This window comes from Zophobas morio, unplaced genomic scaffold (genome assembly GCF_036711695.1).
Source record: "Zophobas morio isolate AGI-343-1 ecotype UQ-CSIRO unplaced genomic scaffold, CSIRO_AGI_Zmor_V1 ptg000011l, whole genome shotgun sequence".
NCBI classification, from domain to species: domain Eukaryota; kingdom Metazoa; phylum Arthropoda; class Insecta; order Coleoptera; family Tenebrionidae; genus Zophobas; species Zophobas morio.
The window spans coordinates 16,594,359-16,622,224 of NW_026972116.1; the positions used below are offsets into that span (position 1 = coordinate 16,594,359).

Consider the following 27,866-nt stretch of genomic DNA (forward strand, 5'->3'; position numbering starts at 1 on the left):
CGTGTAAATATGTGAAAATATCTTTCAGGATCTCGTATTTTAGATCGTTGAGATCTTATTAGGTTCCTGTATAGCCTTTAGACCCTTTAGATCCTTTACTTTCTTCACTCTGAATCTTGTATGTCCTCTGAAGAGTTTAGCTAGCCTAGATCCCTACAATTGTTAGGTCCCTGAAATTCTACAGATCCTTAGATTCGTGAGGTTTTCACTTTAGACATAATTAATGAATTACTAAAAAAAGGTCGCCGGTTCGACTAATCCACATGTCACATTTTTTTTACACTGTGACTGGTATTATTTATAATTTTTATCATCAGTACTGCACGTGTCAGTACTGACATACGTGTCCTTGCTAAAATGTTGATCGGCACATTTTCAATTGACAAAACTCACTAGAAACAGCCACAGTCTTGCGCTTTAGTAAGACATTTTTGGAACATTCATTTGACTGTTCATCCGATTTCTCGGCACTCCATGCCAGATCAAATATAAACAAGTTATTACGTAAGAGCTTTATGGGGGGAGTTGGATAATGTCTTATTTTTTCTTATTTAGAAGGGAGGAGGTCTAAAAACGTATTATGTAAGATTTTATCTTAATAAAATGGTCTTAAATATAAAAGAGAATCGACATGATCATTTATTTTTTTATTTAATTAATGTTATAAAAGCTTATGTTATTGTTGATATTTAAGCTATATTATTTGAATAAAAGTTCTTGTTCGCAATATAAAATCGACATATTTTCATTAACGTCACTTAGGATTAGTAGGTACCGAAAATACCTTATTTTTATCTTTCGCGAGATTTGGAACGTGGAGAGGGGTTATACATTTTCTTATTTTTTCTTGTTCTGGGGTAGGAGCGGGTCACAAAGTAAGAAAATTCGTCTTACGTAATAAGTAAACATTGTAATACATATGTTGGCAGTTTTATTAATGTGGCAAATATTTCTTGAAATTTCTTGTTTCGACTGGCAAGATGATGAAAATTTGTGTCATAATAGGCACATACTATTTGAATCTCTTATGTCTTATTACAATAAAGACGTAATTCGTTATCAGATAACACCACATAATCAGCTGAGAATAAAAGACAGCTAAAAATGTGTACAGGAAAACCGATATGTTCACAGATATTGAGACCTTCATAAAGCTGTTTTTAAAAACGGGGATTAATTACTGTGTCACAATGGATCCGGTCGTTCGTTAGGATTGACAAGATTTTACATAACAAAAATTTTAAAGAAGCACCTGCCGGTCTTTTTCACCTCAGTTCGGAGTTTAATGAAAATGTATTTTTAATGGTTTTATAAATTTCTCTTTATATATTCGTTTCGTTTAAAACCATGTAGAGTACGTAATTGTTACGCATAGCACGTCGCTAGGGAAACATTACGTCACGCCGACAACACCCAATCAAAAGATAAATAGAATAAAAATTAGCCTACGCACACCTGATGCATGTGTTTCTGTTGATTAATGAAACGGTTACGACCATTTTCAGTGAAAGAACGTAAAGTTAAATTTGTAGGTAAACAGTAATAAATTTTCGAAGAAGTATGTAAGTCAGATTTGTTTCTCTAGGATTGTTTGGATTTCCCAAAAAAAACGGACTTTGCTCTTTGCTTTTGAGATCCGCACATTCTTAAAATTCAAATGCAATCACTTTCATTAATTTGAATAAAAAAATCGACCAATTATCTAAATGTTCTAAATGTTTTATTAATGGTTCTTGGTTCACTTTACAATCTAATTAAATCACTTTTACTGCATAAATTACGATAACGGCTAAATGTGGGCAAAATATGTACGTCAGGCTGATAAACCGGTTATCACATTTGGTGGACAAGGTTACGAGCCCGAAGAAGTTTTCCAGGCACACACCTGCCATAAAACAAGAATTTACAGGTCTCGTATACCATATCAATAAGGGCGTCGAGTGCAGTGCACTTTCACTAACCCCGAACCACCAGAAACGCTCGAACTTGGTACGGCATACGACATAACTAAACTAGAACAAATTAGAAATCTGATATTATAATAATTTATGCAAATGAAAACACTATAAAAACATCATCATGGCGATTACGCCAGTCGGCGAAAAAAACCCACTCGTTCATAGGAACAGGCCACGGAAAATTTAATGTTTACAAAAACATTGGTCTATAAATAAAACATTATTTATACCCGACCCAATCCACAAATATAACTCCTCCTGATTTATATAAAATTCTATGCAAATCTAAATATTAGCGGTGGAACAGTGCCAACATAGTTCGCGAGGAGAATCTCGAAAAGCCTAGACACAAGTTGGAGCGCATAAATAATTCCGAGGAATTTGGCACTCCGTAATAATAATGCTCTGCGGTTTTTAACACCTCGATCGATCTCCAACTTTCCGATCAAGTTTCATCCCAGCTGAAGCATCTCGTGAAAGTTGCAGCAGATGCCGGTAAAGTTGCACGAAGTGGAACTTCGCCGAATCGAACAACTGCTCTTTGCGCAAAGTTTACACAGGAAAATGGAGTCTGTCGTCTTGCACACGCACGTGTCTGTCTGCCTCAACTATCTCCATTAAACCAAGTTGGATAACTTTCCGTTGGATTTCCTTCAAAACAAACTTTTCTCCAACTCCAACTTCAAACTTTCCTAATGAATACGCGGAGTTTTCAACTCGCGATTCGGGATATAATTTAATTTATTTTGTTTTCCAACTCGGTGCGACTGAGTACATGCGATTTCATCTTCGCTCAATTCCGACGATCGAAAATTAATCACGTTTTTGTAAGTACGTTTGCCTTAATTAAGTTCAAACTTGCAAAAGGAGAAATTTAATGACGTAACTACAACTCGGGGTTATTTTGTTGGGGAAAATGCTTTTTTAACGCTAGATTTTCTAATTTGAGAAACAGTCCTTCGATGGATTCAGTCCAATTATCGACGGTTTTTACAAAGGTCCAGTTGCAGTTCAGTGGAGACAGTCTCGAAGACACTGTTAACTCCAGTTCCCACGACCTGATAATTGACGATCTACAATTCGCCTCAAATTAAAATACTCTTGACTCTGATTTACTTCTTCGGCTGAATTATTAACTGGACAGAAATGGAAAAGGACTGATTGGACGTGAATGGATGGTTACCGGATAATCAAGTGTTACTGTATTCGCTCGATATGGCGTAACAATACACAATTTGCTCTGGTTTGAACGTATGGTTAAATTATTTTATTTCATAGTAACTTCGACTCGATTTATAACATCAAGCAAATATAATAATTATGGCACCGTTATTGCAAACTTAAGACTAGTATGGAAAAATTGGGGTCATCAATAAAAAGTGAAAGCAGATAAAAGAAAGCCACAAGAATACGAATTGGATTATATCCACGTTTATCCAGGATTATAGGCACTAAGACAGGTATCGAAGTATATTGGATTAGAGAGGTTAAAGTGTAAAAAATCGGACTTCACATAGTTCCAGTTCTGAAACAACGGTCAAATGACTTTGAATATAAACGTAAAAAAACCTCATAACTTGTTTGAGCAAGTTGCCTGTAAAATTACAGATTCTGTGAACACAGATGGAAAATATCATAATTCTAAAAAATTCATAGGAAACTCCAAATTATTAGAAATCATTTACTATGATTTTTTTTTTTCAGTTTTATGGCAACACTGGAAAAATTAACTTTAAGGTACATGAAAAATTGTTTACAAACACGAGAGTTTATGCTTTCAGTAGGGTTCATAATAGATGCGATAATCGATATTGCAGTGGCATAAAACATGAAATTCCACTTGGAAAGCACTTGAGAATAAGTCAGGTGTATAGCCCTTTAAATCGAGGATGAAATTTCATAAAACTATAAAACTGCCCTGTTTTTGTGGTAATAGCATGTCAGTTACAGCTGTGTACTTTTATGTTTCTCTTATTTTTATACATTGGTCTTATAATTTCAAAAGTCCTATGCATCTCAAAAACTGACATAATTTCTTTGGCAATTTTGAAGAAACGGTACGAATTTTCGAACCAATTAAGCAGAAAAACAGTTCCGGCGGTCTAAATGAACAAAGGAAATTCTTTAGGCGATTTCCATGTGTTCGACAAAAGTCCAAAATTTTTTATTTGAAAAGTAAGCTGTTATTAAACTTTTCTAAAAATCCACAATCCGTACCAAGATTTTAGAAATATTCTGATTCAAAATGTGATTTTTAAAATATTCCAAAAATTAACATATTATTTCTTCTTGGCGATTTTGAAGAAATGGAAGGAATTTTTGAAGAAATTAAGCGGAAAAACACTTCCGGAAGTCGAACTGAACAAGGTAATTTTCGCATGTGTTTGGAAAGGGGCCACTTTTTTAATCTGAAAATTTAGCTGAATTGAATCCGCATCAAAATTTTCAAAATATTCAGTTTTAAAATTTGATTTTAATAATATATCCCAAAAATTGCCATATTTCAATTAGCGATTATGGGAAAACTCTCCGAAAATCACTTTCGGAAGTTAAAATCAACCCAAGAAATGATTTAGTTAATTTTCAAAAGTGTTTGAGAACAAGTCAAAAATTTCATACATACTGGAAAATTAAAATTTTGAAAAACTTGTCTAAAAATCCACAAAAAATTCTGAGAAACAGATCTCGATGAGCTGAATCGAAAAACAAAGCGTGATAATGGTTCCGGACCAAGATTTTCCAAGTGTTCAGGTTTAAAATCAGGTTTTAAAACATCACAAAAATTGCCATATTTCAATTTGGCGATTCTGGAAAAATGATAAGAATTTTAGAAGAAATGAGACTGAAAAACCCTTCCGGAGGTTGAAATCAACCCACAAATTATTTAGTTAATTTTCAAAGGCGTTCGAGAATAAGTCAAAAATTTCATACACACTGAAAAATTAAAATTTTGAAAAAGGGCTCAAAAATTCATAAACAATTGTGGGATACAGACAGATCTCGATGAGCAAACATTTTCGAACTATTCGGTTTTAAAACAGTATTTTTAAAATATACCAAAAATTTCCGTATTTCAATTTAGCGATTTTGGAAAAATGGTAAGAATTTTCGAAGAAATGAAGCCCAAAAACCCTTCCGAAGGTTGAATTCAACCCAACACACTGTTTAGTTAATTTTTAAAGATGTTTGAGAACAAGTCAAAAATTTCATACATACCTACTGAAAAATTAAAATTTTGAAAAAGTTGCTCAAAAATTCACAAACAATTGTGGGATACAGATCTCGTTCAACTGAATCCAAAAACATAGTGCTTCACAGTTCCAGACCAAGATTTTCGAAATATTCGGGTTTAAAATCAGGTTTTTCAAATAGAACCAAAAACTGCCATATTTCAATTTGCCGATTCTGAAAAAATGATAAGAATTTTCGAAGAAACGAAGCCCAAAAACACTTTCGAAGGTTGAAATCAACCCAAAAACTATTTCGTTAATTTTCAAAGGTGTTCGAGAACAAGTAAAAAATTTTATACATACTGAAAATTGGTTAAACATTCACAAAAAATTCTGGTATATTTCGATAAGCTGAATCGAAAAACTTACCGCGTTCACAGTTCCAGACCAAGATTTTCGAAATATTCGTTTTCAAAAAGTATTTTTAAAAGATCTCAAAAATTGCCATATTTCAATTTGGCGATTCTGGAAAAATGCTAAGAATTTTCGAAAAAATGAACCCGAAAAACACTTCCTGAGATTTTAGCAAAGTTGCCGACGAACCCACAAAAAATTCTGAGAAACAAATCTCGATGAGCTGAGTCAAAAAACATAGCGTTTTAATGGTTCCGGATCAAGATTTTCGAAATATTCAGTTTTAAAATCGCATTTTCAAAATATTTCAAAAATTGCCATATTTCAATTCTGGGAAAATGATAAGAATTTTAGAAGAAATGGGGCTGAAAAACCCTTCCGGAGGTTGAAATCAACGCAAAAACTATTTGGTTAACTTTCAAAGATGTTCGAGAAAAAGTCAAAAATTTTATATATACTGAAAAACTAAAATTTTGAGAAAGTTGCTCAAAAATTCACAATCGTGGGATATAGATCCCGATGACCTGAAGCGAAAAACATAGCGCGTTCACATTTCCAGATCAAGATTTTCGAAATATTCGGATTTATAACAGTACTTTTAAAATATCCAAAAATTGCCACTTTTCAGTTCGGTGATTCTGGAAAAATGCTAAGAATTTTCGAAGAAATGAAGCCGAAAAACACTTCCTAATGTTGAAATCAACCCAGCACATTGTTTGGTTAATTTTCAAAGGAGTTCGAGAATAAGTCAAAAATTTCATACATACTGAAAAATTAAAATTTTGAAAAAGTGCTCAAAAATTTAGAAACAATTGTGGGATACAGATCTCGATGAGCAAAAATTTTCGAACTATTCGGTTTTAAAACAGTATTTTTAAAATGTACCAAAAATGTCCGTATTTGAATTTAGCGATTTTGGAAGAATGGTACGAATTTTTGAAGAAATGAGGCCGAAAAACCCTTCTGGAGGTTGAAATCAACCCAATAAATTGTTTAGTTAATTTTTAAACATGTTTGAGAACAAGTCAAAAATTTCATACATACCTACTGAAAAATTAAAATTTTAAAAAAGTTGCTCAAAAATTCACAAACAATTGTGGGATACAGATCTCGTTCAACTGAATCCAAAAACATAGCGCTTCACAGTTCCAGACCAAAATTTTCGAAATATTCAGTTTTAAAACAGTGTTTTTAAAATATCCCAAAAGTTGCCATATTTCAATTTAACGATTCTGGAAAAATGCAAAGAATTTTCGAAGAAATGAAACCAAAAATACTTCCGGATGTTGAAATTAATCGAAGAAATCATTTGGTTAATTTTCAAAAGTGTTCGAGAACAAGTCAGAAATCTCATATTGAAAACCTCAAAGTTGCCTCAAAATCCATAAAAAATTCTGATAAACAGATATCGATGAGCTGAGTCGAAAAACGTAGCGTTTTAATGGTTCCGGACCAAGATTTTGGAAATATTCGGTTTTAAAATCGGATTTTTAAGATATTTCAAAAATTGCCATATTTCAATTTGGCGATTCTAGAAAAGCGGTAACAATTTTCGAAGAAATGAAGCCAAAAAACACTTTCGGAGGTTAAAATCATCCCAAGAAATTGTTAATTAACTTAATTTTCAAAGGTGTGCTTTCTAACACTTTCGTTATGTCTTCTCTACGTATCCTATCGAATGCTTTCTCCAGGTCTATAAAACACATGTGAAATTCACTTTTTTTTGCCAAGTTTTTGCTAGATTATCTGAGAGTAAATATTAAACCTTGTGTACTTCTCGCATCTATGGCCACATCGGGTTTCTTATATTGTATTTTCGATTCTATTCCGTATTTATTTTTAAATTATTCTTACAAGATTTTTCAATACAAATGGGGAGTTTGATTTTACGTTTCATTCATTTGGTGTCTTTTCGGTCTTTTACAACTTATGTAAGTTGTGTTATTTTTTCATTTCACATATATTTTATCATTTTAATATTTGTGTCAATTCCGAGTGCTTTTGAATGGCCACTTTTTTGTTTTCCTAACGTTTCATGACCACTAGAGTCCGAAACAATAGGTCCTCCGTTTCCATTTGTCTGTAGTCTAGCTAATCGTTCTCACCAACAATTAGATAACGTCTCCTCAAGATTTTTTTAGTAGACGCCATAACATATCCTACAGCTGTGGTTTATGAATCAAATTGCATGATCACATTTTATACCAGCATAAGAGCAATAACGTATGGCTGGTCTGTAAATAGGTTGAATCCCATAAACATAAACAATCGAAGTTACGCATGTACTGATAATATATTTTCTCATCGGTTTTATATTATGTATGTCCACACATATCTTTATTTTAACTATCAGGCTGATAATAACCTCTCAACATGTGTTAAATTTCGAAGCAATTGGTTCAGTAGTTTGTGAGAAAAATAGTAAAATTTTGTGTATAATTACGCTTTTTTTTCAAAAATTTGCAGGGTTAAAACTACGATCACTTGGAAGGGCTAACTAGATACAATTTAAATAACCATTTATACATCCTTAGGATAACCTTATAAAGCGTTTACAAAATGTCAAAGCAGTCGGTTTTGTATTTTCTAAGACACGTTTTCAAATTTTCCTGTACAATTTTTTAATTTTCTTCCGAAAATCTATCTATCAATGCTAGAAATAACAACAGGTGTAAAAGCTATAATTTAAATGTGGTTTACCTAGCAAAATTTTAAGGTGACGTCCTCACATTATTAGTGGGAATGGTGTACAGTCAGTGAAACAATAAAGTTGCTTTTTTTAAAACTAGAATTTAAAGTAAAAAAATCCACCACGGCCATAAAGACTTTTATTTACTAACCTCGAAGGCCACATTTCCAGCTCTGACAATTGTGCTTGTGGTTAGCGGCAATATTGGCTTCGGTTTCGACCGAAATTATAAGGAGTCGTAATTAAAAAAAACACACAAAATTGCAGGTTAACACAATAATTACGGGCACGGGAAAGCAAAACACTTGTGGCTATAGTGATGGGACACCACCTGCCAATACAGGAAAGAAAGTAATCAAGACTAAAAAATTTTTTGAAAATTAAAAGAAAATACATTTTTGTCAAGTGATGGATTGGCTGCACAATTTGAAACAATTTGATTTAGCTTCCAGCTGAATTTTTATGAACTGTAATTATTATTAACCAAAAAAATGCAAGTGGCTTATTATTCCCTAACGTAACAATGGCGTGTAGAGTTCTTAATAGTACAGTTTTATATTGATTTTTTTTTTCAGCAGCTTTTTATTAAATCCGACTATAATAACTCGAAAGGAAAATGATAGCAAACAACACATGCGGCACTTATTTATTTATGGCGTAGTGTAACAGTTAAGCGTAAATCAATTTTGTTATAGCAGTTAAACTGACAGAGTGGGAGACGATTGGCGTCAAAATATTGTCTCAGCATCCATATCCTAGAAACTATGAGTCGATCGACACAAAAGTTCTTCGACCTACTTCTAATCTCCAACGCAGGTTCAATTACTCCAAGAATTCCAACTTTCTTGTTCACGATTTTACCCGCATCAGTCAGTTTTATCGCCTATCAATTCCCTTTTCAATTATTGATATATTAATTACTTTGTTTATTTTTATCACTTATTTACATAACAAAAGTTCAAAGTTGTCTACCCGTATAAAAAGCAATTCGGAACGTGTAATTAGTAGTCTTAAGAAAATAAATAATGATTAAGACACAACGTATAATCTGATAAAAACAAACAAGGTCAGCTGTAAATATTATGGTTATTTCTGCGACCGGACGCGCCTCTAACACAGAAAAATAAGAGCATTATTGCAAAACCAACTCTATAACAACAATCAAAAACGCCATTTACGCCAGACGAAAACAGATAAACAAATCAATCGAAAGTCAAGAAACTGACGCTTTAACGGCGTAAAACGACATCTCTTGACCCCGACCGACAAGATATTGTTGTTTTAATTGCGCCGAGATACACGGCAATAAAACATATAAGGACGATTATAGCCTATGCAATGCAGGGCCGTAACAGCGGCAATAAACTACCAAGTGTGCCCATAAACACGCCCTATGAAACCTAGACGAGAGATTCCCGAAAGCCCGCACTAAAATAATGAATTAAGTAGCGATCGCCGGACGACAGCCGCGGAAAAAGTTTTAATTAAAGCCAGACACGTCCCGAGCATGAATCAGTTTTATAGTTCGCGATCGTGTTGATCTGTTTTGCTGAATCACTGTGGTCGAAAAGTTGGCAGAAGTGAAAGAATTCGGGGAATTTGCAACGAATCTGTTGGATCGGCTGAAAGGAGATGGATAAGAATTTAATTCTTCCGTCTGTTTGAGTTTCCTTTCGCACAAATATTTCATTTTAATTTATGTGAGACAACGGCGCCGACGGTTCCATCGACCGGAATTTCGACCCGTTGTATTAATTAATCATAGGATGAATTACGTTCGAGGTGCGGGGATTTCAAGCGGTAAGCTAACCAAGAAGCAATGGTTAACAGGATGGCGGAATTTCCATTCTTGCGGTTTTTGCGGTTGTGCAAACTCATTGATGACCCACATATTATTTTGGGAAAGACGGTTTGACTTTTGCCATTTTGGGTATGTTATCTTGTGTTATCGGTAAGTGACACACTTCATAAGACGAAAGAATGATGAAGTGATTATTTATTTGTTCGACAAGTTGAGATAAGTAAGTCAAAGTTCTTATGCAGATTAAGAGTTTATTGCTTTGCTTGTAGATTAGACAGCACATTTTTACGAGGAATTTTAGGAGAATCACGAGGGGGAATAAGATATGATAAGATAATATTTCTGAGTGAATCATTATCTGGAGATCCATGTACCTAAATAGGTCATTATCAGGGTGACAAATATTTGATGAAAATATTTTTATAGTTTATTTGTTTACAACAGAAATAATAATATAATCTGTATTTTTTTCAGCCTATGCAACTAGATATGGTGATCTGTGTTGCGAAAATGACAAAAATACGTTCAATATTGAGAAAGATTTATTACTTAAAGTTCAAATAATAGTGTAATTATTATTCACGTCAAACTGGGCACAAACTTCGAATTAATCACGGTTGGAAGCCATGTTGATCAGTCGCCTACAACTTCAATATCGGTATTGACACATTTGTTTTCCTATCTCGACAATTCAAATTGCATCCGCAATAAGATCACCAGACACATGCAGCTTCGACTTTGACAGATATCACGTCTGATTGTAGGTTATATAGATTGGGAAAAAATGTGATATATATTCTAGGCATTTTGACGAAGTACCAGTTAACGTGGTATTAAATTATGGTTTACCAAGTATTGTTGAAAAAATATTTTCAAGGTTTATAAATTATAACCTAAATTTTATTGTAAATAATAAAATGAAACATGGCTGATTCGCCAGATTTTTTCTTTCAGCAACAATAAATCAACCAGTGTATTGAATAATATAATGTATAGAATCAAACGTGTTAGGATTGTAAACGCCTCCAGTTAGGATTGTAAACGCCTCCAGTCTGCGGCCCCAAAGTCTTTACTTTTAAATAGAACGATATTTTGTTCTCCAAATTTACAAGCTTTTTCATTTTGTTATGATGGGATTTGTTATTTTATGATTTTAACTGTATATGACATATTGTTTTAATTTAGCACTGTTTGTGTTATTTTAAACAGTGTTACAAAACTGTTTACGAGTACATCACGTGTCGTCATTTACGTTTTATTATTTCTAGTTGTTTTTGTTATAGTGGAAAATATATAGTATATGATGTAAGTACCAAAGAAATTATTTCGTGGACGTAAGCTACGGAGTACATTTATTTTCTTTCTCGGAGTTTAATGGTTTCCAGAATATAAAAAGTAGGTCCTCGTTTTTGTCGTTTGCTAGTAATTTTATTGGCCAATCTCCGAAATTCCTGGACTGCTGAAATTTAAGCGTCATGTTTTTTTGTGGTTTAATAATGTACCATTTTTTTTAAATTACTGATTTAAATCAGAAAAGGTTTACTTCATTTTCAATTTTTCGAAAATCTTGATCAAACCATCAACATTTATGTTTTTTGAACCAGCTCGTCAACATTTATTTCCCCGAATTTTCAGGCAACTTTTCAAAAATCTCAATTTCTCAAACGAACCCTTTTTGAATTTGTTGACCATTTTTCGAGCTTTTGATTAACAATGAATGTTTTTCGAATCAACTCATTGAAATCCATATTCGAGAATTTTTTGGCAACTTTTCAAAAAACTGAATTTTTGCTTTTAAGTTTTTTTGGAACTTTCAAGACTAAAAAAATATTTTCAAACGAAATTTTTCGAAAATCTTTGTCAAAGACCATTAACAATTTATGTTTTTCGAATCAGCAGTTCGTCGAGATTGAATTCCCAGAATTCTTTGGGGATTTTTAGGCAACTTTTCAAAAACACAATTTTTCACTGAATTTTTTTACTGTTTCTGAGATTGCGAGATACATATTTAAAAAGTGAAAGGTGATGATGTTCTAAAAGTTAAACGATGTAGAAGATCTCCAAGAATTAAACAATGTGAAGAATTTAAATAATCTAAAAAGTCTAGAAGAATTAAAGGGTCTCCAGTATTTATCTAGATCATCTAAAGCCTTTAGCGGGCATAGAATAACTAGATTGATAAAAAAAAGAGAGGGATCTAAAGGCTATACAGAATCTCAAAGACCTTGAGGAATCCCAAGAATATGTCAAAAGATGTCAAAAATCTTAACCGGATCTAGAAGATCTTAAAGATCTTAAAGATATGAAGGACTCTAGAACATTTAAAGAATCTAGAGGTGCATCTGCATTGTTTCGGCAATTTAGAGGATTTAAATTAGCCAGTTTTCATATAACATGAGAATCGAGAAGGATCCAAAGAACATAAAGCATCTTATGACCCCTAGAAAGTAAAAAATCCAAAACATCTAAAGACTGTACAGGAATCTAATAAGATCTCAGTTATCTAAAAAATGTGAAGGGTGACGAGGTGAGGGATCTCTAAGATTTGAATGATGTGAAAGATTTAAATAACTTAAAAAGTCTAGAAGCATTTTGAGGATCCAAAAAACCAAGGATCTAAAGATTCTACAGGGTTTCAAGAGTCCAAAAATGTAATAAGGAATCTCAAGAACTTCACGTATCTAAAATTTCTAGAAGGATGTAAAGGCTCTAAAATTTCTAGAAGATTTAAAATATCTAGAGGATTTGGGTCATCTGGATTATTTCGGGAATTTAGAGGATCTAGAAGAATTCAAAAAACCTAAAGCATTTCTGTTTTAAATAATTTTAAATCTGTTTACTCGATTGACGTCTTTAAAATACTTATGTATACTGCATATTTAGTATCTAAGGGGCAGTGGCGGCTCGTGACTGGCTGATGTGGTGAGGCGATGATAGAATAAGTATGACAATAATAATATCAATAATAAATTTAACTAAATTAATATGATTAATGCATATTACTTGGTCTTAGTAGTTAGTAATGATAGAAGTCTTGCCCGAATACCGGTCATTTCCAAGTTAGTAATGGGTCCTAATAATAATAATAACACCCATAACACATTTAATCAACAATGTTTTTACAAGTCAAAATTTTGTTTAAACTAGCACTTTTAATGTGTACTTTGGAACTTTCAAGTAACTTTGCACTTCGGATGAAATTCTTTAAATCGTTACATCCCGAAGACGTCGTCCATGTGTTTTTTACATTGCCTAAGAGTAGACACGGCCAACAATATAGACTTTCAGCATAAATATTACGGCTACGGCAGAGCCGTTTATATGTTTCGTACCAGGCTGATTTAAAAAACCTGGAGTACTGACGATTTTATTGCTTATCAATGGGAGTTAAATGAATTAACGGTTTTGACTGCTCGATATTTAGCAAAATTTACGTTCTAACTCGGTTCGCCGTGAAAACGGCGTTTCAAGAAGCAACATGACAATATCGCAATATCGTACTCGGGATTCATTTTTCACTCACCTGTACCCTGTACCTATGAAAGAGACAAAAACACGAAAAATCAACACGTGGGCTTTTATTCACGTTTATGCTAATTACCCACGCACCCTGCACCCCTACCATTCTGTAAAATAAATGGGAAAATGGTTTAATTAGTACGCCGAAATTGGCCGAGAAGCATCGAAGATATCGCCTCAGTTCCGAGCGAATTCATGTATAGGAGCATAGCAGCTGAGTCATGGAAATCCGTGTCTATGATTGGCCTTCGTTGGTTCAAGTGAACCGCTGCTCTGGCCGGTTCAGTTAAAGAACTCGGGGCATAAATCGTACAGTATTCAACGGAAAATGTCCGCAGAAAGCGTAAAAAATAAAAAATCATCTACAGATTTCCCATTTCAACATATTTTTGTAACTAAAAATGCATTGAAAGCTCTTTTTTAATTTTAAATTAAGTCAATCTGTTCTTAAGATATATGCTGTGAGGCGCCGCCTCACTTGCCTCATATGACGAGCCGCCACTGCTAAGGGGTCTAGAAGATATGAAAATCTCACGAATCCAAGGATATGTAGAATTTAAAGGACCTAAAAATTCTAGAAATCTAGGTTAGCTAAACTCTCCACAGGACATACAAGTTCTAAAAGGACCCATAGAAAGTAAAAAATCCAAAACATCTAAAAACTGTACAGGAACCTAATAAGATCTCAGTTATCTAAAAAAATGTGAAGGGCGACTTGGTTCTCAAAGATGTGACGGATTTTTCGAAAATCTTAGTAAATGATGAACAATGTATGTTTTTTGAATCAACTCGTCGAGATCCATATCCGAGAATTTTTTGGCAACTTTTCAAAAATCTTAACGTTTGTTTTAAATCTTTTTTCGAGCTTTGAAGAATAAAAAAAATTATTCTCAAACGAAATTTTTCGGAAATCTATGTCAAGGACTATTAACAATTTATATTTTTCGGATCAGCAGTTCGTCGAGATTGAATTCCCAGAATTTTTTAGGGATTTTTAGGCATCTTTTCAAAAACTCAATTTTTCACTGAGTTTTTTTCCTGTTTCCGAGACTGCGAGATACATATTTAAAAAGTTACATTTTAAAATCGAATTTTTCGAAAATCCCAGTTCAGGATCGTTAACATATTGTTTTCGAATTAGCTCGTCGAGGTATATGTATAGCCCAGAAATTTTAAAGGATTTTTAGGCATCTACTTTTCAGTATGAATTTTTAGCAATTTTTCGAGATTTCGGGACATTTTAAGAAATTTCGTTTTCAGATCGAATTTTCCAAAAATTTTGGTCGAGGACCACTAACAATTTGTTTTTCGAATTAAGTCATCGAGATTTAAGCAACTTTTCAAAAATCTCAATTTTGTGATAGCGCCAGGTTTGAATTTGTTTACCATTTTCCAAGCTTTTGAGATATTTAAAAAAATATATCTTCAAAACGAATTTTTCGAAAATCTTGGTTCGAAACAATAGGCTAAATATAAGCCCCGCCCACCCACCCTATCGCAATTGATATGCTTTAAGTATCTTGTTATGAAAATATAAAAATAAACACAAGGCTAAATATAGACAGAACATTAATTATTATAGATATATTTTCAACTTCTAAGCGATATTGGTAAAATGCAAATTTTATATCATATTTTGCAACATGTCATATGTTTATTAGAAATAATGTTTTTGAAGAAGAATGATTCATTAGGTACACGTGAGACCGTGAAAGTTCTCACTGGAAACTTAACAGATATTTGCGCAAAATAAGTATAACATTTTTCAATTTAGTGGACAATTTTTCTATTTATTACTTTGAAACGGACCTACAGACTTTACGTACTTTCTTATTTTATGCACTGTGAAGCGTCAAGAAAAATAAAAATAAAATAATAATAAAAATGTGATTAGAACAGACGAGACATTGACTTTAGTCTGAAAAGTTGTATAATATTTAACAATTAAATGACTATAAATTATCTAATTTTTATAAGATAGAGTGGGCATAGAAAAAATTAAATGTCAAGTTTGATTCAAAACACCGAAAAATAATCAAATATTGCAGGACCGTTCGCATGTTGGAGTTGTTTCCCTGTGTAGTGGCCTCAAATAATCAGCAATTTCCGTAAAATAATGCGTTGTTTTAGGTTTGAAAATAAAAAAAGTATATTACGAAACAGCCAGTCTAACAACCCGACCTAAGCTGTATTGAGTTCATTTAGGGTGAGCGAAGAGGCGAACTGGAAAAACTATCACGTAGACATCAAAATCCTGACAAAAATTATTTGTCTTATAGTAGTAATACACGAAATAAATGAAATACATTAGTTCTGTGGAAGAGGTCCACGTGTAGGTACTATTTTTAGCACTTCGATAATTATAGTCAATTTTGAAATAGCTACAAAAACTTGCACCCATTATGTAAATTTATAAATAATAATTAAGGTAACCTCGTAAGCACGGTTAACTATTTAAAAAAAAATTGTATATATTCTAATGCAGCATTTTCAATCAATTTCTAAAGTCCACTTTTTATATTTCTGCATACGGTAAAAGTTGAAACTTCTTCTAATGCACTGTTGACGTAACTAACTGCATTCCCATAAATGTGAATGTCAGATTTACGCTACATTTGGCAAGATTATGAAAATGTCAACACTCTTATCAGTAACAAAAATGTGATGTTTTTATAATCTCATTAGACATAATTGACGTTTTTACGACAATAATAACAATCGCGACAGAGTAAATTGATCAATTATTATCATTTAATCCTCCAGATGACAAGGATGAGAAATTCTTGATAAAGATCGTTTTATTTATAATATAGACCTTACAAACTGATTTCTTTCGTTTTGCAGCGCCATCTATGCCAATAGGGACGAAAAACACATCTGAACGTCATCATCACATACAGAGTGGCTAAAAATTATGGAAGCAGGGACAGCCCAAATTTGAAAAAGATTCAACAAATCGTTCTTGGGATATTCAACTAACTGCTTCCATACTTCTTAGCGACCCTGTATAATTTACTTTAAGAAATGACGATCTGAATTACTATCCTCTGCTAAGTGCAATGGTCGCAACAAGCGGGTACACGAAAAATCTGTCGGTACATCTAAGACATAATCTAAAGAGTGTTTCAAAACAATGGGTAAAGTGTGCCTTGACTATTAAAATGTAAACATTGAGTTAAAATATTCCACCGAAGAGATTCTTCCTTTCCTAGCAAAAAAGTTGATATTATTTTGACCGTTTCTGTGGGAAAAAACGAGGATAAAATATTTCGGAAGCACCTTGCATTAACAAATATCACGTGACAAGTTCGACATCAACTTCTGTTCTTTTATTTTTGTGAACCGCTACAGCCAGCGAATACCAGACCTGTTCGAATCAATCGTTCTAATTTTCGTGGTGGCCCGTTATACAGCTTATGGTTCTACCAATAACAATGAAACATCTTCGACATGAATCTCCGCCATCTGCATCAAAAATCTAGAGAATGAGATCTCGAATCCGTGCACTCTGCCACAGCACGAACTAATTCCCCTCATATAATTAAAAAAAAACACATTCCTAAGCCCGCAATGTTGGCAAGTCAGTTACTCTGATGAAATTTTCGGTTTAATTTAATTCCAGGCGCTTTTAGCTGTTTTTGATCTGTCTAATTAAAGTGAAAATCTAAATTTTCGTCCCGCCGCCGCATTGTTGGGTTAAACAAGCTCGCTCGAATTAACCTCAGTTGCGATTATGCAAATGGCTGGCGTGTCTACGGGGCCAACGTATGCGGAATCCGCCTCCCAACACTGTACGCGAAAGCAGATAAATTGCAAGGGTCAAAGTTGCGCCGTCGGTAATGATGCACATTCGTCGGCGGTGAGAGAGAGCAAAAAAGAGAATGTGCATAACTGTTATTGGAGTTATTTGATGACGGCGCCGAGCGAATCCCCGACCGCATTCTTACGGAAAAAAGGCAAAACGTTCCAACTTCCCAGGAAATTTTTCCTGGATTTAATATCAGTTACCGTGATTTGATCCGAATGGAGGTTATCTGTCTTATCGCGTCGCGTGTTTTCGGCTTATTTACTTTAGAAACGTCTACGAGGAAGATTCCGCTCACCTTTGTTAGGGCTCGTGAAAATTATCTCGGACGATAACTCCGCGTTATCTGCACTTTATTCGGAATCATTCCGAATTCCTCGATTATTTTTGGACGATGCATGGCGACAGAGGACGACCGGAATTCTGGTGAAGCAAAATATGGGTAGTGCATTCCAAAAACTGACAAATGGTACAGGTGCAAAACTTGTTTTTTATTGGACCATAATCTAGTTAGTCTGTTGTGAAAGGTTATGTTTGATTGTCTAATCAAAGTTTTTATTTAGATGTCCGAAGCTTTATTGCGACATAAACACTTAACCCACTTCAATGTGACAGGCCACCAATACAGGATATTAAAAATTTGGAATGTGTTACAACTTAATGATATTTTAACAATTCCGAGATTTATGGTGTCTACAATGTTTCTGTATATTATTTTTTGCCAGTTTGACCAAAATAAAGTTTATTTACGATGTGGTTCATTCAGATAGAAAAACAAACATTTAAATAATGGGAGTGCGTTCAAAAATCGGTGGCGGCATGTTTCGTTTTATTACCTATTTATTATACAGAAAATGGGTTCATTTAAAGATCTAAAGTTTAATTTTTCAGTTCTAAGTACGATAGATGCGTGGAAATTATTTGTCTTAAGAATGAAAATACTACCAAAAGAATATGTCGCTTCAGCTGAAATAAAATATGAGAAACGTTCAACCAATACAGTTTCATCCCCTTAAATTCGTAAATAGACCTGTCCAGACGCCTTTACGTCTACTGCGATATTTATTGATATGTTCTTCCTAAAATATTTCCACCCTACTTTACTGCTAATGTGTCACATTATCAAGGTTGTCAAATGTCTTTTGAACAAAGTAGTAAACCCAAAATCGCACTGAACGAAAAGTTTGTTGAAAATATTAAATCAAAATATAAACTTTGCAGAAACCAATACAGAGCACAAATTGAAATAAAAACATGACACCACAATTTCTAAATTCCATAATCTACATGATCTAAGGTCATTCAAGATATATTAACTTTTCCAGATACTTTTTTTTTGGAAAATTTTATTTGTGATAACTTCTATACATTTAAAAAAAAAGCTTACGCTTAGGAATTAAAATAAGTTTTTTTTTTATTTAAAGAATCTAGAGTATTTAGATAACTCAAATTATCTAAATTCTTTAGCGGAAATATAGTACCTAGAAGAAAGATCCAACAATACCCACGGATCTAAAGGCTCTACAGAATCTCAAGGATCCAAAAAGATGTGAGGAATCTCAAAAATACAAAAGATGTCAAAAAACTCAAGGATCTAAAAGATCTTATGGGTATGAAACATCTAAAATCTCTAGAAGATTTAAAGGATCTAGAGGATTTGGTGCATCTTTATTATTTTGGAAATTTAAAGGATCTAGAATAGACAGGTGGAATCGAGAAGAATTCAAAAAACCTGAAGCATCTCTGTTTTAAATAATTTTAAATATATGTATTTAGATTGACCTGTGTAAAAAATTCTAAAAATTCTAGGGATCTAGGCTAGCTAAACTCTTACCGAATATACAAAATCCAGAGGGATCTAAAGAAAGTACAGGATCCAAAGGATCTAAAGGCTATACAGGAACTTAATAAGATATCAGTGATATAACGTGGTTCTGAAAAATATTACGGACGTCACAGATTTAGACGATGTGAAGGACTTAAAGGATCTAGAGTATTTATTTACAGGATGATCTCGATTAATCAAAGTCTTTAACGGATATAATTTCAAAACATCAATGCTCTACAGAATCTCAATGATCTAAAATTGTGACGAATCCCAAAAATATAAATAATGTCAAAGGATATGAAGAATCTAAGATCTCTAAAAAATTTAGAGGATCTAAAGGATTTGGTACATGTGCATTATTTCGCAAAATTAGGGGATCTAGATTAGCTAGTCTTTTGAAAACAGAAGATCTAGAATAAAAGAACGTACAAAATTTATTTCGGTTAACGTGTGTAAAATATTTATGTATACTGAATGTTCTACAGTATTTAAGAGATCTAAAAGATTTTAAAACCTCATGGATCTAAGGAGCTGTAGAATTTAAAGGACCTAACAATTCTAAGAATCTAGGTTAGCTAAACCCTACAGAGGATATACAAGATCCAGAAGGATACAAAGAAAGTAAAGAATCCAAAGGAGCTCAAGGTTATACAGGAACTTAGTAAGATCTCAGAGATCTAAAAAATGTCAAAGGTGATGAGCTTCTAAAAGATGTTACACGCTTCACAAATTTAGACAATGTAGAAGATCTCCAAGAATTAAATGAAGTGAAGAATGTAAATAATCTAAAAAGTCTAGAAGAATTAAAGGGTCTAGGATATTTAGAGAATCTAGATCATCTAGAGCCTTTAGCGGGCAAAGAGTACCTAGAAAGATACAAAAAAAAACGAGGGATCTAAAGGCTATACAGGGTGTCAAAGATACAAAAAAAGTGAGGAATCTCAAGAATATGTCAAAAGATATCAAAAATCTTACCGGATCTAAAAGATCTTAAGCATATGAAGGACTCTACAAGATTGAAAGGATCTAGAAGTGCATCTGCATTATTTCGGAAATTTAGAGGATTTAAATTACCCAGTCTTCATATAACACAGAGGATCGAGAAGGATCCAAAAAACCTAAAGCAACTATGGATCCATAGAAAGTAAAAATCTAAAACATCTAAAGACTATACAGGAACCCAAAAAGATCTCAGTTATCTAAAAAAAAATGTGAGGAGTGACGAGCTTGTCAAGGATGTGACGGACATCACAGATTTAGACGATGTAAAGGATCTCTAAAATTTAAATAATGTGAAAGATTTAAATAATCTAAAAAGTCTAGAAGAATTAAAGGGCCTAGAATATTTAGACAATCTAGATTACCTAAAGCCTTTAGCGGGCATAAAGTATCTAGAAAAATCAAAAAAAAAAACGAGGCGTCTAAAGGCTACACATAATTTCAAAGATCCAGAAAATGTGAGGAATCTCAAGAATATGTCAAAAGATGTCAAAAATCTTATCGGATATAGACGATCTTCAGGATATGAAGGACCTAAAATCTCTAGAAGATTTAAAGGGTCTAGAGGTGCATTTGTATTATTTCGGAAATGTAGAGGATTTAAATTAGTCAGTCTTCATATAACATAGACAATCGAGAAGGATCCAAAGAACCTAAAGCACCTCTGGACCCTTAGACGAGATGAAGGATCTCCAAGGTTTAAATGAACGTGAAATATTTAAATAATCTAAAAAATCTAGAAGATTTAAAGGGTCTAGAATATTTAGAGAATCTAGATCATCTAAAGCTTTTAGTGGGCATAAATAATCTAGAAAAAAAAAAACGAGGGATCTAAAGGCTATACAGAATTTCAAAGATCCAAAAAATGTGAGGAATCTCAAGAATATGTCAAAAGATGTCAAAAATCTTACGGATATGAAGAATTTAGGAAATTTATTTTATTTTTTTATCTAAAACATCTATAGACTGTAAAGGAATCTAATAAGATCTCAGTCATCTAAAAAATGTGAAGGGTGACGACGTTGTCAAAGATGTGTCGGACGTCACAGATTTAGACAAGGTGAAGGATATCCAAGCTTTAAATGATGTGAAAGATTTAAATAACCTAAAAAGTCTAGAAGAATTTAGAAGATCTAGATTATTAAGTCTTTAGCAGACATAGCGTATCTAGAAAGATCAAAAAAACCCAAGGATCTAAAGGTTCTAAGGATTTAAGGATCCAAAAATGTAATAGGGAATCTCAAAAATTTAAAAGATGTTAAAGGCCTCACATATTTAAAATTTCTACAAGGATGTAAAGGATCTAAAATCTATAGAAGATTTAAAGTATCTAGAGAAGAGGATCTAGAAGAATTAAAAGAACCTAAAGCATTTCTGTTTTAAATAATTTTAAATCTATTTAGGTTGACCTGTTTAAAATGCTTATACTACATGTTCAGTATCTAAGGGATCTACAAGATGTGAAAGTCGCACGAATCTAAGGATATGTAGAATTTAAACGACCTAGAGATCTAGGTTAGCTAAACTCTTCGCAGGACATACAAGTTCTAAAAGGACCCATAGAATCAAAACATCTAAAAACTATATAGGAACCTAATAAGATCTCAGTTATCTAAAAAATTTTGAAGGGTGACTTGGTTTTCAAAGATGTGGCGGACGTCACAGATTTAGACGATATGAAGGAACTCTAAGATTTAAATGATATAAAAGATTTAAATAACCTAAAAAATCTAGATGAATTAAAGGATCTAGATTATTAAAAGTCTTTAGACATAGAGTATCTAGAAAGATCTAAAAAAACCCAAGGATGTAAAGGCTCTACAGGATTTCAAGGATCCAAAAAACGTAATAAGGAATCTCAAGATGTCAAAGACCTCACGTATCTAAAATTTCTAGAAAGATGTAAAGGATCTAAAATCTCTAGAAAATTTAAAGTATCTCTAGGAGTTTGTTCCTCTGAATTGTTTGGGGAGTTTAAAGGATCTAGGATTCAAAAAACCTAAAGGATCTGTTTTCTTCTCATTCAAATAAATGTTCCGACGAATTTTATTGCTGATCATTTTTGTGGTTGCACAATTTTTCAACTCATGAAATACAAGGTTTTACCATGTTTAGCATAAATTTTTGTAAATTTTCAGTCAACTGGACGCTGATTTCACTGTGATTTTTGTTCTTTCGACGTTCATCCGTATTTTTTATGAAAACACGATTAACTGTTACAAAAAAAAAATCGAAAGTGGTACAACTAGTAAATGTTGCATGCTTTTTATACATACATATCCTGCCGGATTTCCATCACGGGTTACTGCCTAGTTTATTGTAAAACCATAAAATTTTCCCTGTATCCGTGACATCTACAGCCTGTTCCCGACCAGTCTAAGTAGGTTTACAAACATTTAAGGCAAACGTGCTCTGCATAAGAAAATAATAAAACGCAATGAAAAAATATATTACTATCACGACAAATGTTGTCGTACGTTTTGCTTATACCAAGTTTGGGTGTAACTTAATTTTTACATTAGCATTAGCGAACGGATTGAATCGGAATCGCGACAGGAGGTCGTGAAAGGTATACTGATATAGACGGTTTCAAGCATAAATTAAGCAACTTTAAATATTAAGAATAAATTCCAGTAGATTTTCTGAACAAACATTAAAAAAGTTGTTAGACGCTTAAAAACAACTAATTCTGCATTTTATAACGTGAATGTATAATTTTCTATAAACAACATATTTGAAGATAAAAACTAGTGAAAATTCCGCACCAAAGCAACATATTTTTAAGATGATAAAAGCTAAAAGTGAAAAATTCTTGTTGAAGCTTTTTAATCGATTATTTTCACTAAAATAAAATTTATTTAAATCAAATCGACTACTTTTTTTAGCTGATGATTGTTGTCTGACTTTTACAAATAAAAATACTTGAAAATTGTGTACCGTCTTTGTATACTTTTATCTATTTACGAGTAGACACTTCATCTCGGCCCCTTTGGACCGCTTTAATCATTTTTAGCCTGATCCACACCGCTCCTGTTTGCGACTCTTATCCTACGCTATTACCGGGGGCTTCTCTTATTTTGCTTTGGCTCGACGTTCTAACTGTATAATAGAGATTTCTCGTGCAACTTCCTACGTAATTATGTCTCTTTATTATTAAATTAACAGGCTGAACTTACCCTTGTAGCTTCGTTGTATCCTACTATCACCGCCGTGTACCATTGTGTCGTGCCCTCGGCCCTGTACACCTCCACCCTATAACCCGCCAAGACGCTGGGTGTGGTCAAAAGAATACGCTGACCATCTTGCTGTTCGGCCCAGCGTCTTACGGCTGCCTTCAATTCTGGATAGTCTGGCACACCTGGCAAACTCGAATCCCACTCCTGAAACGAAAGACTCAAGTAATAAAATTTTCGGAGCTGACAGATGGAACAATAGTGGCACGTAAGAGGTGGCACGTGAGATATGTGAGGTTTTTGCCCTCCTTTGTGAGGTGTAATGTTTAATAAAAATTTCAAAGGAGATTCAGAGGGTGTTCAAAAAATGGAAGCTGGAATAAAATGCGAGATTTTGTAAAATGTGATGATGTGGCTTGCTCAGCCGTATTATTATTTTTCACGTTATTTACATTGTTTTTTATTCAAAACGATACATGAATAAAGGTAACAGATGCTCGTCTTCTGAAAAATACATATGTGTATGTAACTTAAAAATGTTCATGGGCGGAAAACGAGAAAATGGTCTTGGCAATAGATTTTAGTTTGGATTTTTTCAGATTTCGTGTTAAAGCCTGTAAATAACTGTCACATCAAACTACCAATTAGATTAAAATTGATCTAAATTTACTACTGACATTTACTGTAACATGCACGGACCATCAAAATTGAGTGATAACTCGTATGGATGCACACTATTGGAATTAAATGATTGAATATGAATGAATTTGACGAGTTCACAGTCCCTGTGAAATGTAAAGTCAATCAAATCATAACAATTTGTTGCTAAATAAGTTATCACTTTTCTATAATTTTCGTCCACTAGTTTATCTGTCTACAAATATTTCTAAGTCACGAATCATCAATGGCACATAACAACAAATTAAATTGGGGCTAGAAAATAATTTTCCTGTCAATTACGTTCAAATGAAAATTCTGTGTCCCCTAGATACATTTAACTGTGCCTAAATCGTTCTAGATTCACAAGAAAAAAATATCAATATGGTTGAATGCCCAGGGACCAACAATTTAGACCGGTGCCGAGTGCTCGGGCTCTCATAAAATATTAGTGTTAGCATTTTTTCTAATTTTTTTTATAGCTTCACGTGGGCAAACACATCAAATTTGAGCTAGAAATCAGTTACCTCGCCAAGTTGAGTTTGTTGAAGTATGTAGCAGCGGGTTTGAGAACTCTGAATTTCTTACACACGCTTAGATTTGCCTAAATTTTCTCAGATTTATAAAAGGAGACGTTTGCCGTCAGTTTTTCTGGGTCATATTTAAGTTACAATTAGTTTTCTCGTTAAACTTTGAGACCTAAACCTTAGAGGTTTAAAGAATTCTAATTTTTCAACAGTACTTGCACACATGCATCGAAAAAATGTTATACTAATAACAATTTACTTGTCTCTATTAATAAAATTTTACACTGGTTCTTACAACTGAAGGTACGCGAAGAAAAATGTTGCTGCCCCGGTGGGAATCGAACCCAACGTCTCCCACTTGCCGGGCGGGTGCCTTGACCACTAGACACGAGGTCGCTTATCTTTCTCCGCTTACCAACGTGTTATTGTGGCGCCACACAACCATAAGTTACTTTATTTAAACATAAATTGACTCATTCATTAACTTTTTTGAGTCACCATATACGCATTTCTTAAAAGTATGAATAAATTACAAACATAACAAATATATTTTGATGAAAAATTTACAGTGCTTACGATAACTTTTAAAGGTCTGCAAGATTTCAAAGTGTTCGGTTTTGGAGTTTCAAAATTACATTGCACAATATTGTAATACAATTTTGAATTTTTTTCCAAAAATCTGGATGTCTCGGGTAAAAACACGGATTTATAATGTACACGCGTGGGGCTATGTTATTTATACAATTTAAAGGCCGATTTTGGTATTCTTCTCAAAAAAAAATAAATGTTATAGCAAAAAGTATAACAGAACAGCTTTTTTTCTTTTATTAACATTCTATTAATTCCCATTCGCACTCTACCAAAGAACAGATAATTAACCCCGCCCACCCGCCCCGCCTCCATTTCATAGATTCATTTTTTCTAGCCCTAATGAAAAGTGGATCTCATGCTGAACAGAAATAAAATCGTTAGAATGAGAACAGCGAGAGTGGGTGGGGCTAGTACTTGCTAAGATAGAACTAATTTTGGTAAATGACTTACCTTCTAAGAAAACAAAGGGTGGGTGGGCGGGGCTAGTATTTGCTAATATAAGAGTGATTGTGGCTAATGACATACCTTCTAAGAAAAGAAAAGGCTGGTGGGAGGGCCTAGTACTTGGTAAGATAAGACTAGTTGTGGCAAATGTCGTACCCTTTAAGAAAAAAATGGGTGTATGGGCGGGACTAAAAGTTGCTAAGATAAAACTGAACAATATTAAGAGTAGTGTCTGAAATGAAGAGAGGGTGGGTGGGTGGGGCTATTGCTTGTCTATAAAAGACTCTGTAGGAAAAAGTTAAACTTATTGTGTATAATTTTAAGATGTTGTTAGCCAAATTTTAGGTACTATTGCATTTGACATCTAAATATATGATATTCCTAATATACATACAAAGTTTGACAACAAACGGTCCAGTAGTTTTGTATATTATCTGTCTAATAAAAATCACCACAGACAGGCAGACAGACAGACAGACAGACGATAGACGGAAAGGTCCAGAAATTATGAAATTGGCATTCGATTGAATCACCCTTGGTTTTGTCGTAAAAAATCATACTTTTGCGACTTTTTTTGCGTTGCTTACATTGTTAAAAAAATGGTAGAAGATTATTAAATATAGATAAAACCAGTAATAGAGTAACAAGCCAAATGATATCTATAAATACATCCAATATTTTTTTGTGGTTGTCTACGTCATCCAACTTTTTTAGAGATTCTTGTAGAGCTCGTTTTTGTGAATTCATTAATGTATCACATTTTAAACACTCCTCCTCCTCCTCCTCCTGGTCTCGAGTGTAGTTCTCCTCCACTCACGGTAGGAAACGGATTAACAATTGTTCAAAATACAAAAGCATTGATAAAGAGTAAGGCCATGCTCGTATTTCTAGTGAGTTCTCCCATTTGAAAATGTTCCGATCGACATTATTTCAGTAAGAACACGTATTTCAGTTACAACACGTGCAGTGTAATACTAGTAATAAAACACTCGAGTGCACCGTTCTTGAGATTTGATCATTAAATTAAAATCTATATTAAATTTGGATGCCTCGGGAAAAATGTTAAAGCAGATTCATAAACAACACGAGTATGTTATTTTATAAAATTTAAATCCTACTTGACTTTCAAAATTTTTGAGAAGTCTTCACATTGTTGGTAGTGACGATTAGGTAAATTTTGGTTAACGTTTTACAATGAACATGGTATTCTTAACATATTTATGTATAAAATTTGACGACAATCTGTCTCATAAAAATCTGAACAGACGACGGACAGACAGACAGACGGAAACTAAAAACCAAACTATGTACATACAATACAGGAAGTTATAAAATTAATAAATTCTAATAAATATCGACTCAGGCAGACGACAGACGACTATCATTTATTATTATATTATTTGTTCTAAGTTACCACAGTAACCGTATTTTTTAATAAATAAAATAAGAAAATTCAGGTTGAGTAATACAGTGTTTTCCGTTTTTGCAAAAGATGCAATGTTGCTTATACACTTCAAGGCTGCAATATCGCCGCATACAATTGAAGCTTTCTTCTACACAAAAATAAAAAAGATGATTACCGAGCTTCAACAACAATGTTCAACAAAAGCTTCCTTTTCAAAACAATTCTTGTATTCTGTTCCGTTTCACCCCCTTGGGTGTTTTTTTATTTTCCTTACGAGGCAAGAAAATGCTCACTTTCTCCTCCAACATAACAACTGCAAATATGAATTTTATTTTCGTATAAGGTCAAAGGCAGGTTTTTGTAATAATTATGCTGTTAGTCTTACCTCTTCATTTCAAGCAAAATAAAGCATACAAACTGAAGAAACACATAAATTAAAATAAATTAAGTCTACAAAAAATTTGTGGGTAACCGCTAGCGACACGTCTTTAGCACTCTCGAATGATAGTATAACTCGGTCAACGTCTCGTCAAGTAAAGTTCATTCATGTGTGTTAAAACATAACTTTGTGCTCTAGTTCGACAAATAATTATTAATGACATGTAAAGCGAACACTAAAGTATAGTGATCGCTTAAAGTTAGTGCTAATTTTGCAGCCAATCTACTCGCAGTTCATTTAAAATTATTATTATTAATTTATAGCATAAAGTGACTTTCTCCAACTGTATTTGTGAAATATTGTTATGAAAATTGAATAAAATAAACGAGGAGTAGATATACTGGACTCTTCTCTAGACGAACTTCGGCAAGTATTTTGTATATATGGGAACCTAGAGTGATACATTTCTTTCATCACTTGGCAAATGAAAATGTTACATATTGTTTA

At 33.3% G+C, this 27,866-nt stretch overlaps 1 protein-coding gene across 1 annotated transcript in view; it reads right to left on the reverse strand.

The window, feature by feature from the left end:
• LOC135127052 (lysine-specific demethylase 3A) overlaps nt 1-27,866 on the reverse strand; it is a 290,069-nt gene that overhangs the window by 108,157 nt on the left and 154,046 nt on the right. Inside the window, exon 4 of the mRNA XM_064053353.1 lies at nt 23,360-23,563. Coding sequence (XP_063909423.1) covers nt 23,360-23,563 — 204 coding nt within the window. The remainder of the gene's footprint in view (nt 1-23,359; nt 23,564-27,866) is intronic.